Here is a 12446-nt window from a genome sequence, read left to right as displayed (position 1 = left end):
TATTATATGAGCCAATGAAGAAAAAACATAAGTATTTCTAAAATAGACCCAATTTCTCTTTCTATTTTTAGGTGTTCATCTGATATCGCAGGCATTTTTGTATGTGAAAAAGGTCCTTGCCCCCAAGAAAACTGTATTATTAGTAAACTTTTCAAAGAAGGATGTATGTTTATATATAATAGCACCCAAAATGCAACAGCATCGATAATGTTCATGCAAAGTTTATCTTCTGTAAGTATAAAGACAACTGCCTTGGATTGACAACTTCCTACAACATGCCATCTCTTCCCAAGGTGGACTGATAATGTTTGAAGTATTTAAACAAAAAGACAATTAGCACTCACTATGTTTTAGAGCTTGGGGGCTTTACAGTTTATCTAGTTTTTATTTCACAGATAAAAAACACCAAGGCCCCAAAGATGATCACCAAAAAAAAAAAAAAAAAAAAAAAAAAAAAAAAAAAAAAAAAAAAAAAAAAAAAAGATTCCTTTAGAAAAGTGATTATTTGCTTTCTAGGGAAGGTAATTTAACAAGGAAGCTCTGTAGACTTCAAAATAAACTGCTCATCTGAAGGTATTGAGGAAAAGTGTATTGAGTTACTAAGAGTGATAAAATACATGATTATATGTCTTTCATTTGAAGTAGCAAACCATTTCCCAGCACCTCCAAAAAAAAAAAAAAGTAAGAAGTAGCAAACCACTCTTATTTTAATTGTGTTTCCTAATTCTCTTTCCCTTGTTTTGCACAGAGCACAGAAATTAAAAGAAAAACCAGACGTTACCAAAAGAAGTCAACTAACCCTTTGTAGTTTCAGAAGCTTAACCTTGTCAGTATTTTGCATTAGCAAGAGACTAGTGTATGGATCTAGAACACCATTTTTAAAAATTGTTATTTTAAAAGAGTATTCTGTCATGAAGATCCAATACTTAACATTCTCCAGCTAGTTCATTTTCTGTCTGAAGGAAGAAGCATGAAGCAGCCAAATTCTCACCAGAAGCCTGCTTTGAAGGAATAGAATCAGAAAGGAAGGAGACTGGTGATACAGAGGTTTACTGGTATCAGCCTTCATGACCTGACCTGTCCACCCATCTTCACAAAGACCTGAAACTCACGTGTGTGTGTCAAATCTCCCCTCCACAGTGCTGGGGCATGGGCGCATGCCTCTGTGAAGTTTTGCTTCCATAGATGACCAATGTTCCTTAGATTGACATATTCTTTTCTTTAAACAATTTTTTTTCTTCAATCTGGTTTAGTCAAGGCTACGAGTCATTCTGCAACTTTAAAGTGATTTTTCATACTTCTTGTCTGATACATTGTTTTTAATTTATAGCTTTAATACCTAAGGCCAACTTAATTTCATGTATTTCATCCACATTGTCTGTGATCCTTTGAAAGACCTAATCACTAACATCCAGTCAAAAAAGTTTCACAATTCTCTAACCATAGTCAGGAGAGAAAAGAGTTAAAAAAATAAATAAATAACAACAAAAACGGGTTACATTCCCGTCTCCCCATGCTACTGGGAAACTCATGTCCTTAAGCAATTATCAGCCTTCTGAAGCTTTAGCTTCCCCTTCTATGAAATTAGAGATGGGACTGGGAAGTCTATCAGGTTTCTTCTAGCTCTAAGCTCCCATGGCTCTGTTAGCAGGAAGTATCTACTCTGTAGGAATATAAGCACTGGGAATAGGTGGTAACCTATTACTTTGCGATGCAAACCATACCTTAAAAAGGGGTGACATATGTTTAATTCATTATTAAATGAATTATATCTCTATTTCCAAAAGGGGAGAAAGATCAGGAAGTAGATTTAAGTTGCTTTTTTGTTCATTATCCTATTCTTACAGAGATCAATATTTGAACTAGATCAATTTATGTTGACTGATCAATAAATAAAGGTGCAGCTGGGTCATTATATATAATTCGAAGGAGTAGGTTGACCGAGATAACATTTTCTAGAGTGTTTTCTTTAACACACTATCATTTGAAAAAAAGTGGAACATTGTTTTGTTTTCTTAAGACTAAGATATATATACATGGTCTGCTCTCTGTTATCCAAGTGCAAATAGACTATAATAGACGGATCACAAATACCACAAGGTTGCCAGTGTTTCAAGCAAAGGGTGCGAAGGTATATTTGTAAACTCAATATCATTCTTGAAGTAATAAAGGGCTGCTATAGCACTTCTGTTATCTCATGTTTCAACTCACCTTTCCTTTTACCTTTAGCTGCTTGAGAAGAAGTATGTCTAATATGGGAGGAGTGTCTTTATTCTCTGATAGGCATTGTTCTTTTTCTAGGTGGTTGAATTCTGTAATGCACGTACGCACAACCAAGAAGCTCCAAACCTACAGAACCAAATGTGCAGCCTCAGAAGTGCATGGGATGTAATCACAGACTCTGCTGACTTTAATCATAGCTTTCCCATGAATGGGACTCAACTTCCACCGCCTCCCGTGTTCTCTCTTATTCAGCCTGGTGACAAAGTGGTCTGTTTAGTCCTGGATGTGTCCAGTAAGATGGCAGAGGTAATATTTTGCACCAAAGTGGCTGTAAACCATTCATTTTTTTCTATCAGTTTTCGATTCTTTTCATTTTCTAGCAGGTAAGGGCAAAGAAGGAGAGGCCAAGGTTTGGAACTGTTATGTATTTTGTCTTTTCTTGGGGACAAGAGGAACAAACTTAGGATGTAGGCCAGAAATTGAGATAAGGCAGATAAATGAAACCCACAGATAATCCCTAACCCTGATTTTTTGCTACTAATTGCAACTTTTTTTCCAACCAAGACCCTTTCCCAAAACTCTGATGTGTAAGAGAATCTCTTGTCTGGCTATATTTCACTCACTGGTAAGCTTGCTGAGGTAAGAGACATTGGGTTTGCAAGAGAGTGTGATTATCCATTGTGTGTGTATTTTCCATGTCACAATGGATAGAAAACCATACTTCAGTCATTCAAGAAGCTTGCAGCCTTCCAGAAATCCACTCCTGAAAACCCCAGAACTCTCAGTTAGTGGTTAAAGTCTTAGTCTCTGGAACCAAGCATATGTGCTTTAAAACCTGGCTTCTTATTTACTGTTATATAATCAGGAGCAAAATAACCTTCCCAAACTGTTTTCTCATTTGTAAAATAGGGATTATAATACCTACTTTTAGTGTTGTGACAGAAGCAGCTTATACTAGCTCATTAGAGTCGATTGTTAAATTTTTAGAAAATTTGCAAGCCAGTAGTTAAATATAGCCATTATTAAAAATTAAACTATGTAGATTTAGAATTAAATACAGTATATTAAAACAAACATAATAAATGCTAAAAACTCATCACTTCCTGATTATTTTCCTACTTTTTTTTTTTTAATCATTATCTATGAGCAGAATCCGTAAACAATAGTTCATGAGCCAATTTGGCTCACCACCTATTTTTGCATAGCCCACAAGCAAAAATAGATTACTTTTTAAATGGATTAGAAAAAAAATCAAGAGAATGATAATATTTCATGACATGTGAAAATTATATGAAATTCAAATTTCAGTGTCCATCAATAAAGCTGTATTGGAACACAGCAATGCTCATTTATTGTATCTATGGCCACTTTAGTGCTAAAACAACAGAGTTGAGTAATTGCAACAGAGAACATATGCCTAAAATACTTGACTAAAATACTTGACTTTCTGGCCCTTTTCTGAAAATGACTGCTGATCTCCGATCTATGCTTTTAAGATGGTTTCTGGCCTACTGTATCTGTCTGGGTCTACTACTACATATTTCTTACCCAACTCTGCTTTCAGTGATGTCAAATTGACAACTTGAAATTAGCCATGGTGGGAGTATGTACCCCACAGAAATTATGAAATCAAGGTCTCTCTCTCTTTCTGCCAGAAAGCCAGTTTAAAAAAACATTTACCATCATACCATCATCTACTTCATAAAGTTGTCAAAGGGGAATAAATGAGAAAATGAATATGAAGCTTTTGGTTCCTAAGTGGTAGTTATTATTTTATTATAGTACTTGTCCTAAGGAAGAGTTTATCCTCTTGTATTCTCTGGATCACTAGTTGTAGAAAATTTGTCTTTTTTGGCTTGTCTCTGAAACGTTAGAAGCACCACTCATACATTCAACATCTAAATAATTTTGTAATCTTGCCTACCTGCAGCTAACTAGGGCATGATCTTCTAAAATATGGTCTCCAGATGATTTATATTGGCTAGCTGCCTCTATTGAAGAAGAATAGACAGAGTGAAAGTGATAGTTGGATTTGAGAGAAGCTCTAAGGGATGTGGAAGAGAAATATGCCTAAAGTAACACACTCATAGCAAAGCAAATTTCCTTCCCTTTTCCTGCCAATACTGTCCTTGAAATGTCATGGTCATTCGTTCATTAGGCGCCTGTACTGTGCTGGCTTGCGGGATGCAGAAATGATAGGACATAGTCTCTGCTTCAAAATGCTCACAACTTGGGGTCCCTGCAGGGTGGCTCAGTTGGTTAAGTGTCTGACTCTCGATTTTGGCTCAGGTCATGATCTCGGGGTCATGAGATGGAGCCCCCAGACAGGGTCCAAGCTCAGTGAGGAGTCTGCTTAAGAGTCTTTCCCTCTGCTCCTCCCTCCCAACTCTCTCTTTCAAATGAATAAATAAGTCTATATGAAATGCTCACACACATGCACATGTGAATAAATACAATATAATGTGACAAGGCTTCAAAGAAGTGTGAGTTGCTTTGGGAACATTGATGAGGAAGCATCTAGTGCCATAAAAGAAAGTGACTGAGGAGGACTTCATTGAGAGGATGAACTTGGAGTTGAATCTTGAAGGATGAGAAGGTACTTGCTAGGTTGAGGGAGAAGAAGGGAAGAATTCCAGGGAAAGGAAGAATTTGTGCAGTGGCTGACAGGCAAAATTAGAAAAATCTGTGGGGAGTACATCTGTTGGTATGGCTACAACTAATATTGGGTGTGTCTAAGAAAATGGCGGATAAGATGCAGAGATGATATGAATCTGAGAGAAACTTAAGACTTTGAGTTGGTAGGACCTGTTCGAGGATATGGGGGCTTATAACAGATGGGTAATGAAAGACTTTCATTACCACGCTTTTGGCTTAACTGGTTGGGAATGGAGATCATGATTAAGAATGGTGAATTAAAATTTTAAAACTTAAAAAAAATTAATTAGCTAATTTTAAAAAAGAATGATGACTTGATGACATGATGTTAGCAATAGCTGCTAATTACTGGGTGCTGACTATATACCCATTTTGCAGATGAGAAAACTGAAGCTAAAAAAGATAAGTGATTTCTCTATGGTCACATAATTAGCAAACTTTGAAGGCAGGATTCAAAGTCCTTGCTTCATCCACTGTACCAACTTTCTCCCCAATATTGTAAGAGAAACAATATTTGGGAAGGGAGGCAATGAATTCAAAGTGTGTTGAGTCTGAGATACCTGTGGGACGTTAAATTGGTAATGTTTCCTAAGCAATGTGAAATGTAGGTCCAGATATTAAGGGAGCTGTCTGGGTTGGAGATAGAGACTACAGTCATTGCTGAAGAGGTGGTCATAGAAGCTCAGTTTGCTGCTCCCATAGCCTTCAAAACAAGTGATCCTAGTGAACATCAGTACCATCACCTGTCCAAACCTGGTCACTAATACTAATTTATCATTGGTTAATGCTTCAGAGTATAACTGTACTGTCATTTATGTCTCTCAGTTGAAACTCATAGTGATTCTATTTAAATAAGTAAGAAGGGATCCCTGAGTGGCGCAGCGGTTTGGCGCCTGCCTTTGGCCCAGGGCGCGATCCTGGAGACCCGGGATCGAATCCCACATCAGGCTCCCGGTGCATGGAGCCTGCTTCTCCCTCTGCCTGTGTCTCTGCATCTCTCCCTCTCTGTGACTATCATAAATAAATAAAAACTTAAAAAAAATTAAAAAAAATAAATAAGTAAGAAAAATATTATTATCCTCACTTTACAGATGAAGTGCCCAGGCTAAGATGACCATGGTAACAGAGGATAGTGCCTGTATACATACCCCTAACTACTACTTTTCTCTACTATCAGGTCTTTTTGTGGTGTTTCCTCTTACCCAGACTGGATTTTAAAAGAAACAGCTACAAATCTAATTTTAACTGGTTTCATAGAACTTGAATTCTGAGTTGGAGAGAAACAGTGTGAATAGGTATCCTTGGAGAGTGGTAAATATGAACAGCTTCTTGGAGGCACGGTTCTAAACCCCCTCTTTGAAAAGCACTTATTTTTTTTACAATTAATGAAATGAGGATCCAGCATTGTGTCACTCTTTACAGCTCAAAAAGTTACAATCTGACATTGCTAATGATTTGCAGAAATATTTGCTGATTGAGTTGCTTAGTCATACTTTTGTCTACCAAACAAATGTAATTCTTTTTCTTTTTCTCTCTCTTTTTTTTTTTTTTTTCCTTTTTGGGACATAGGCTAACAGACTCCTTCGACTGCAACAAGCAGTAGAATTTTACTTGATGCAAATTGTTGAAATTCATACCTTTGTGGGCATCGTCAGTTTCAACAGCAAAGGGGAGATCAGAGCCCAACTACACCAAATTAACAGTGATGATGATCGAAAGCTATTGGTTTCACACCTGCCTATGACTGTGTCAGCAGAAGCAGAAACCAGCGTTTGCTCAGGGCTTAAGAAGGGATTTGAGGTACAGTAGGGCACCCAACCCTCAAATCACCCTCACTTTCCTTTTCTTCATTTTGTATCTGAGGTTCCTTCTGATTTGGGGCAATCTGTTATACTGTGGTCATAACAGCTTTCAACTATAATGATGTTGATCCGTAATGATGGATTAGTTTTAAGGTCAGGAATCATATCTTATTTACCATTAAACCCCATGTGCCTAGCAAAGTACCTGTCACATAATAATTGTTCAATGAATGCTTGTTGAAGGAATGAATTAATAAATAAATAAACAGCCAAGGATGGAGGACTTTAGTGCCATCTAGATGATTTCTAACACTGTTCCTATTCATTCTGGGACTGTCCCAACTATAGCCATTTTTACACTTGGGTTTCCAGTCAAAATCAACATGTCTGCCTTCTGTATATAATCATTCTGGACTTGTCTAATTCTAATGTGTAGCCAAGATTGAGCCAAGAGCCAAGGCGTCTTATTGGTCATTCACTGGATGTCCGAGGCAGTGATAACACATAAGAATGTGCCGCCATATCCTCTATTATGGACCCTATTCTAAGTCAGGGTCATATTGTGATGATTCAAACAGGAAGAGTACCTCTCTACAAGCAAACCAGCAATGGCATGTAGAGTGATGCTATCAAGTCCTGTGATGAAGTGAATTGAGGCCAGAATGGAGATGGGCATAGAGGGCAGTGAGCCACAGAGGATCTGAAAGAGGCATATGCCTCATGGGTGGGGATTCTGGAATGAGTGAATTCTTCTGTTCAGTCAGACAATCTGAATTACATTTCCTTCCAAATGACTGATACTATATGTTCAGGTGGTTGAAAAGCTGAATGGAAAAGCCTATGGCTCTGTGATGATATTAGTGACCAGTGGAGATGATGAGCATATTGACAATTGCTTACTCACCGCACTCAGCAGTGGTTCAACCATTCATTCCATTGCCATGGGCTCATCTGTGGTTGAAAATCTGGAGGAATTATCACGTCGTACAGGTAAACATATTTCTAAAAACTTATATTTTAGAGCATTTCCTTAAACTTGAATATTCAAAGCACAAACATGAAGCTCAGATTATGTCAACAGAATGTGTGGCTTAAGTGAAAAAAAATAGAAATAGTTATCTTAAGGAAAACAACATAAAAATTAAATTATGCCAAAATTTTGCAGACTTTGCTTTTAATTTTTAATTTTTTCAGAGAGGGAGAAAGAGAGAGGGGGTGGGGCAGGGGGCAGAGGGAGGAGAGAGAAAATCCCAAGTAGACTCCATGCCTAGTGGAGCCTGACACAGGACTTGATCTCAAAACTTCAAGATCATGACCTCAGCCAAAATCAAGACTTGGCTGCCCAACCAACTGAGCCACCAATGTGCCCCCAAATTTTGCTGACTTTTTAAAAAATATTTTATTTATTTGAGATAAGAGAGTGTGCGTGCGAGAGAGCACAATCGGTGGAGAGAGAAAGAGAGAAGCAGGCTGCCCATCAAGCAGGGAGCCCAACTTGGGGCTCAATCCCAGCACCCGGGATCATGATTTGAGCCAAAGGCAGCCGCTCTACTGACTGAGCCACAGAGACGCCTCCAAAACTTTGCTGACTTTTAAACATTTTCCTTAGAAGATGCCAATTATATACATTGAATGAAAATATAATTTCATAATTTCTTTGTTAAATCAGTCTGAGCATGTATAACAGAAGGCTAAAAATATGTTTACTATATGATAAAGACACATACCATATTGTAAGACACATACCTTTCTTTATTCCATATGAGGCATAGAATAATTTTATCTTATATTCCTTATAGTCAATAAAAATGAATATTGCTGACTTTAAAACTGAAAGTTAGGTTTTATGGAATTATCTTTGAAAACAATGTTTTCAGAATATGAATGTAAATGTAAATATATAGCAATGTAGACAGGTAGCAATTACCCTAGACTATCTAGGAATTACCTTAATTACAAGACTATTCAATAAATATTCATAGAGTTTTTATCCTGTGCCAGGGAGAGGTTTATTTTTTTTTAAGATTTTATTTATTTATTCATGAGAGACAGAGAGAGAGAGAGAGAGAGAGAGAGAGAGGCACAGACACGGGCAGAAGCAGGCTCCATGCAGGGAGACTGACATGGGACTCAATCCCAGGTCTCCAGGATCACACCCTGGGCTGAAGGTGGTGCTAAACCGCTGAGCCACCTGGGCTGCCCCAGAGAAAGGTTTAGACCTTGACGTTACAGCTGTGAACAAAACAGATAAAACCACTCATCTCTGCTGCTTATCACATGGCTGGTAGGATGCAAAGCAGGTCAAGCATAACTCCTTCCCCCAAATTAACCCTCTTACACAAGAAAGGTTGTTGGATAAGACCTAACCTGTTATTTTTTGTTTTATTTTATACATTTTAATAGTTAACATAATCATGTATTTCAGGAGGTTTAAAGTTCTTTGTTCCAGATGAATCAAACTCCAACAGCATGATTGATGCTTTCAGTAGAATTTCCTCTGGAACTGGAGACATTTTTCAACAATGTATTCAGGTCAGGATTCCCTCAATATCATACTAACGGGTGGGGTTGGGTTTGGGGTGGGTGGGGGGTACAGAGAGAAGGAATCAAGAAAAATAGATGAATTGTGCTAACTGCCTCATTAACCTTATTTGACTATGTAATAATTCTTGCACAGAAGGCTTTTAATGAGCTTCTTGGTCTCACCAAAGCCTGGATTCACTTTTACCTAATGTCTGTTCTTCACCACCTTAGGAATAATTTCCTGTAATTGCCACCTTTACCTTTAAAGGTCTGTAAGCAGAATTTGCTCCTTCCTAGTGGCTAAAATAGGTGTGGGGGTGGGGTGGAGGCAACGCCAAGGAGGAAAATAAGAAACTGTGTCTTTAGTTTGAGTTCTATAATAACTTTCTATCAGTCATAATCCATTTTACTTTTTTTGGCTTCTTAAAAAACTTCTTCAAAGCTCCCCCTTCATATTAAAAGTATCAACTATTTCACTAAATTCTAAAAATTTTTAAGTACTCTTTCAACTACTGCAATTGACTTTGTTCAAAAAGGGCTTCCTCTACTCAAGCCATTTTCAAAAGGGCCACATTTTTTCTAAGTAGTTTAAAGATATTTTGAACATAACTAAGAGTCTGGACAAAATTTCATCTGCTGTTTCCTCACAGATGGTAAGTGAAACTGCCAAGTTAATGACTTGTTGTGAACAATGAAATCAGTTAAATTATTCTTAGGAAATATTTAACATCAAGATTATATGTACACAGTAAGGCAATAACCACATTTCCATCTTAGAAGTAAAAAAAGGTGAATCATAAATGAGAACATACATTATCATTAAATTACAATTGTTTGTTCCTAATAATCTTTCTATCACATGATTTCTTCTTTAACAATATGAAATAAAAACAAACATTTTAAAGTTTTTAGAAATTTAACAAAAGTTTTTAAAAATCATATGGCTCAATCAAATTAGCCTCATGTTCCCAAACTTGGCCTCCTCTCCCCCAGTTGTATGTCATTAGCCCCACTAGACCATGGACAGAAACTACATCTAATTCCCCTTCAACAGATCTGGCCCAACACATAATGTGCCCCACTAGTCAGCAGTCCACAAATGCTTATAAAACGAATTTGAATAAATAATCCACAGTGTTTTTGCTGTCATCTACCAAAAATTTTATATGCTTTCCAAGTTTGAGCAATATTACAGAGTGTTACACAGTGTGTTTATTTAATAAATAAAAATTTTCAAAGTTATTTATTGACTTGTGTCTGTTTTGAATACACAGTGATTAAATAAATGTAGGGGCTCTGGTGTCAGCCTGCCTGGGCTCTATCCCAGTTTCAGCTCCTTGCCATGTGACATTGGACAAATGACTTCGTTAAGCCACGGTCTTCTCATCCGTGAATGTGGATAACAACAGTACTCACCTCAGAGGGTTTTCATAGGATTAGTGAGATACCATATGTAAAGCATTTTTAACACTGTACTGTCATCTGTTTGCATTCTGTATGTATTGTATGCACACACACATGCGCACGTGGCTTATTGTGAATGGCTAAATAATTATTTTAATGTACTCAAGCCCCCTGAAACTCAGTGTTTTGTTTATTATTAAAATATATAAAAAGGTAGGGGCACCCGGGTGACTCAGTCATTTGAGAGTTGACTCTTGATCTCAGCTCAGGTCTTGATCTCAGATTTGTGAGGTCAAGCCTCACACTGGACTCTATGCTGGGAGTGGAGCCTACTTGAAAAAAAAAATACATACAAGTATCTGGAGAGATAACATAAATCAAACCACTTAAGCACATTCACGAACAAAAAATTTTTTTTTAAGTTTGATATTATAATTGCTGATCTGAGGCTAATGTTGATTTGGATGAGAATTAGTATGAGAACAGTTAAAATTTCTCTATAAAAAATAATGAAGTGATACTTGTATTAACCATACTAGAATATTTTATATCTTCTGTAGTCCTATAATATAGAATATTTCACTTTGGTGAGGTATTTTTATAAAAAGTGATTTATATGAATATAGTTCATGTCAGAATTAAATTATTTTTTTGCCAATTTTATTTTTATTTGTCCAGAAGTAAAGGAAAAGATGGATGTTTATGCCTACCCTAGAAACTTTCACATATATGTGTGTTTTCTTGAACAGCTTGAAAGTACAGGTGAAAATGTTAAACCTCACCATCAATTGAAAAACACGGTGACCATGGATGACAGTGTGGGCAATGACACAACCTTTCTAGTCACATGGCAGATCAGTGGTCCCCCTGAGATTCTGTTATTTGATCCTAATGGAAGAAAATACTACACAAATAATTTTATCACCAATCCAGCTTTGCAGACTGCTCGCCTCTACATTCCAGGAACTGCTGAGGTAGGTGTTGTGAGCCTGTTCATAATGACAACCTTTAGTTGATTACATAACTTTCAGTTGAATCACATAATTAAATGCACTGTATAATGAAATTCTATTCTGATACATCAAAATTTTACTTCAAATTTATACAAAAGCATTTTGAGACTGTTAAAAATTTAAGAGAAACAACTAAGGTATGTTCAAAACTTTAAATAATGGATACCAAGGTCTTCTCTCTTCAACAGTGGAAATTAGTATGTATGCAGTACAAATAATTTCTTCTTGCTTACTTTCTTTGCAAAATTCACACATAGTTATTTATACGCTTGGGGGAAAAACTCTACCTAGAATTTATAATACGAATATATGCAATACATGTTTTTGAGTATCTGCTATATTCTAGGTTTTGTTCTAGGTGCTTTATATTAAAATACCATGGTAGGAATATGAACGGGGTACTCAGAGCATACAGGAGGGATGCACAGACTTCGGGGGAAGGTGAATGCTTCCTGAAAGTAAAAACATCAAAATAGAAATATGGAGGATAAAGAGGCCAGAGGTGTCAATGATATTCTGGGTGGAGGAAAAAAAATAGAATATAGCTTTTCATAGAACTACAAGGAGGTCAATATGGATGAATTACACAGCAGCATGTGAGGTGGGAGATTTAGGGGAAGGAAAGAGAGAAAGTGATGAGGCTAGACACAAATAGGAGCCATGTCAGGAAGGGCTCTGTATGTCCATAAAGGCAAAAAGAGCTTGAATCCTAAAGGGAAAGGGAACCACTAGTGGTTCCAAGCAGGGTGGTGAATTGCTTGAGTGCGTCCTTCTACTCTGGTGATTCTGCTGAAGCACAAATCTGATCAAACTTGTCTTCTATTCA

General features: G+C 37.0%; 2 protein-coding genes across 5 annotated transcripts in view; one reads left to right on the top strand and one right to left on the bottom strand.

Moving 5' to 3' along the window:
• ODF2L (outer dense fiber of sperm tails 2 like) overlaps positions 1–12446 on the bottom strand; it is a 120138-nt gene that overhangs the window by 62337 nt on the left and 45355 nt on the right. Inside the window, exon 1 of one of the 2 annotated variants that reach the window (XM_049111724.1) lies at positions 2212–2340. The exons of the other annotated variant lie outside the window; for it this stretch is intronic. The gene's annotated coding sequence lies outside the window, so the exon portion shown is untranslated. Of the gene's footprint in view, positions 1–2211; positions 2341–12446 lie in introns of those variants that run through there. 2 annotated transcript variants of the gene reach the window in all.
• The window catches only part of CLCA2 (chloride channel accessory 2), a 39531-nt gene that overhangs the window by 9273 nt on the left and 17812 nt on the right, over positions 1–12446 (top strand). For all 3 annotated transcript variants that reach the window (XM_035717177.2, XM_025417759.3, XM_049111718.1), the window contains exons 5-10: positions 72–231; positions 2302–2529; positions 6448–6678; positions 7493–7670; positions 9106–9212; positions 11357–11581. In XM_035717177.2, the coding sequence (XP_035573070.1) occupies positions 72–231; positions 2302–2529; positions 6448–6678; positions 7493–7670; positions 9106–9212; positions 11357–11581 (1129 nt within the window). The remainder of the gene's footprint in view (positions 1–71; positions 232–2301; positions 2530–6447; positions 6679–7492; positions 7671–9105; positions 9213–11356; positions 11582–12446) is intronic.

This window comes from Canis lupus, chromosome 6, assembly GCF_003254725.2.
Source record: "Canis lupus dingo isolate Sandy chromosome 6, ASM325472v2, whole genome shotgun sequence".
NCBI lineage: Eukaryota > Metazoa > Chordata > Mammalia > Carnivora > Canidae > Canis > Canis lupus.
This window is presented reverse-complemented; position numbering and strand designations above follow the sequence as displayed.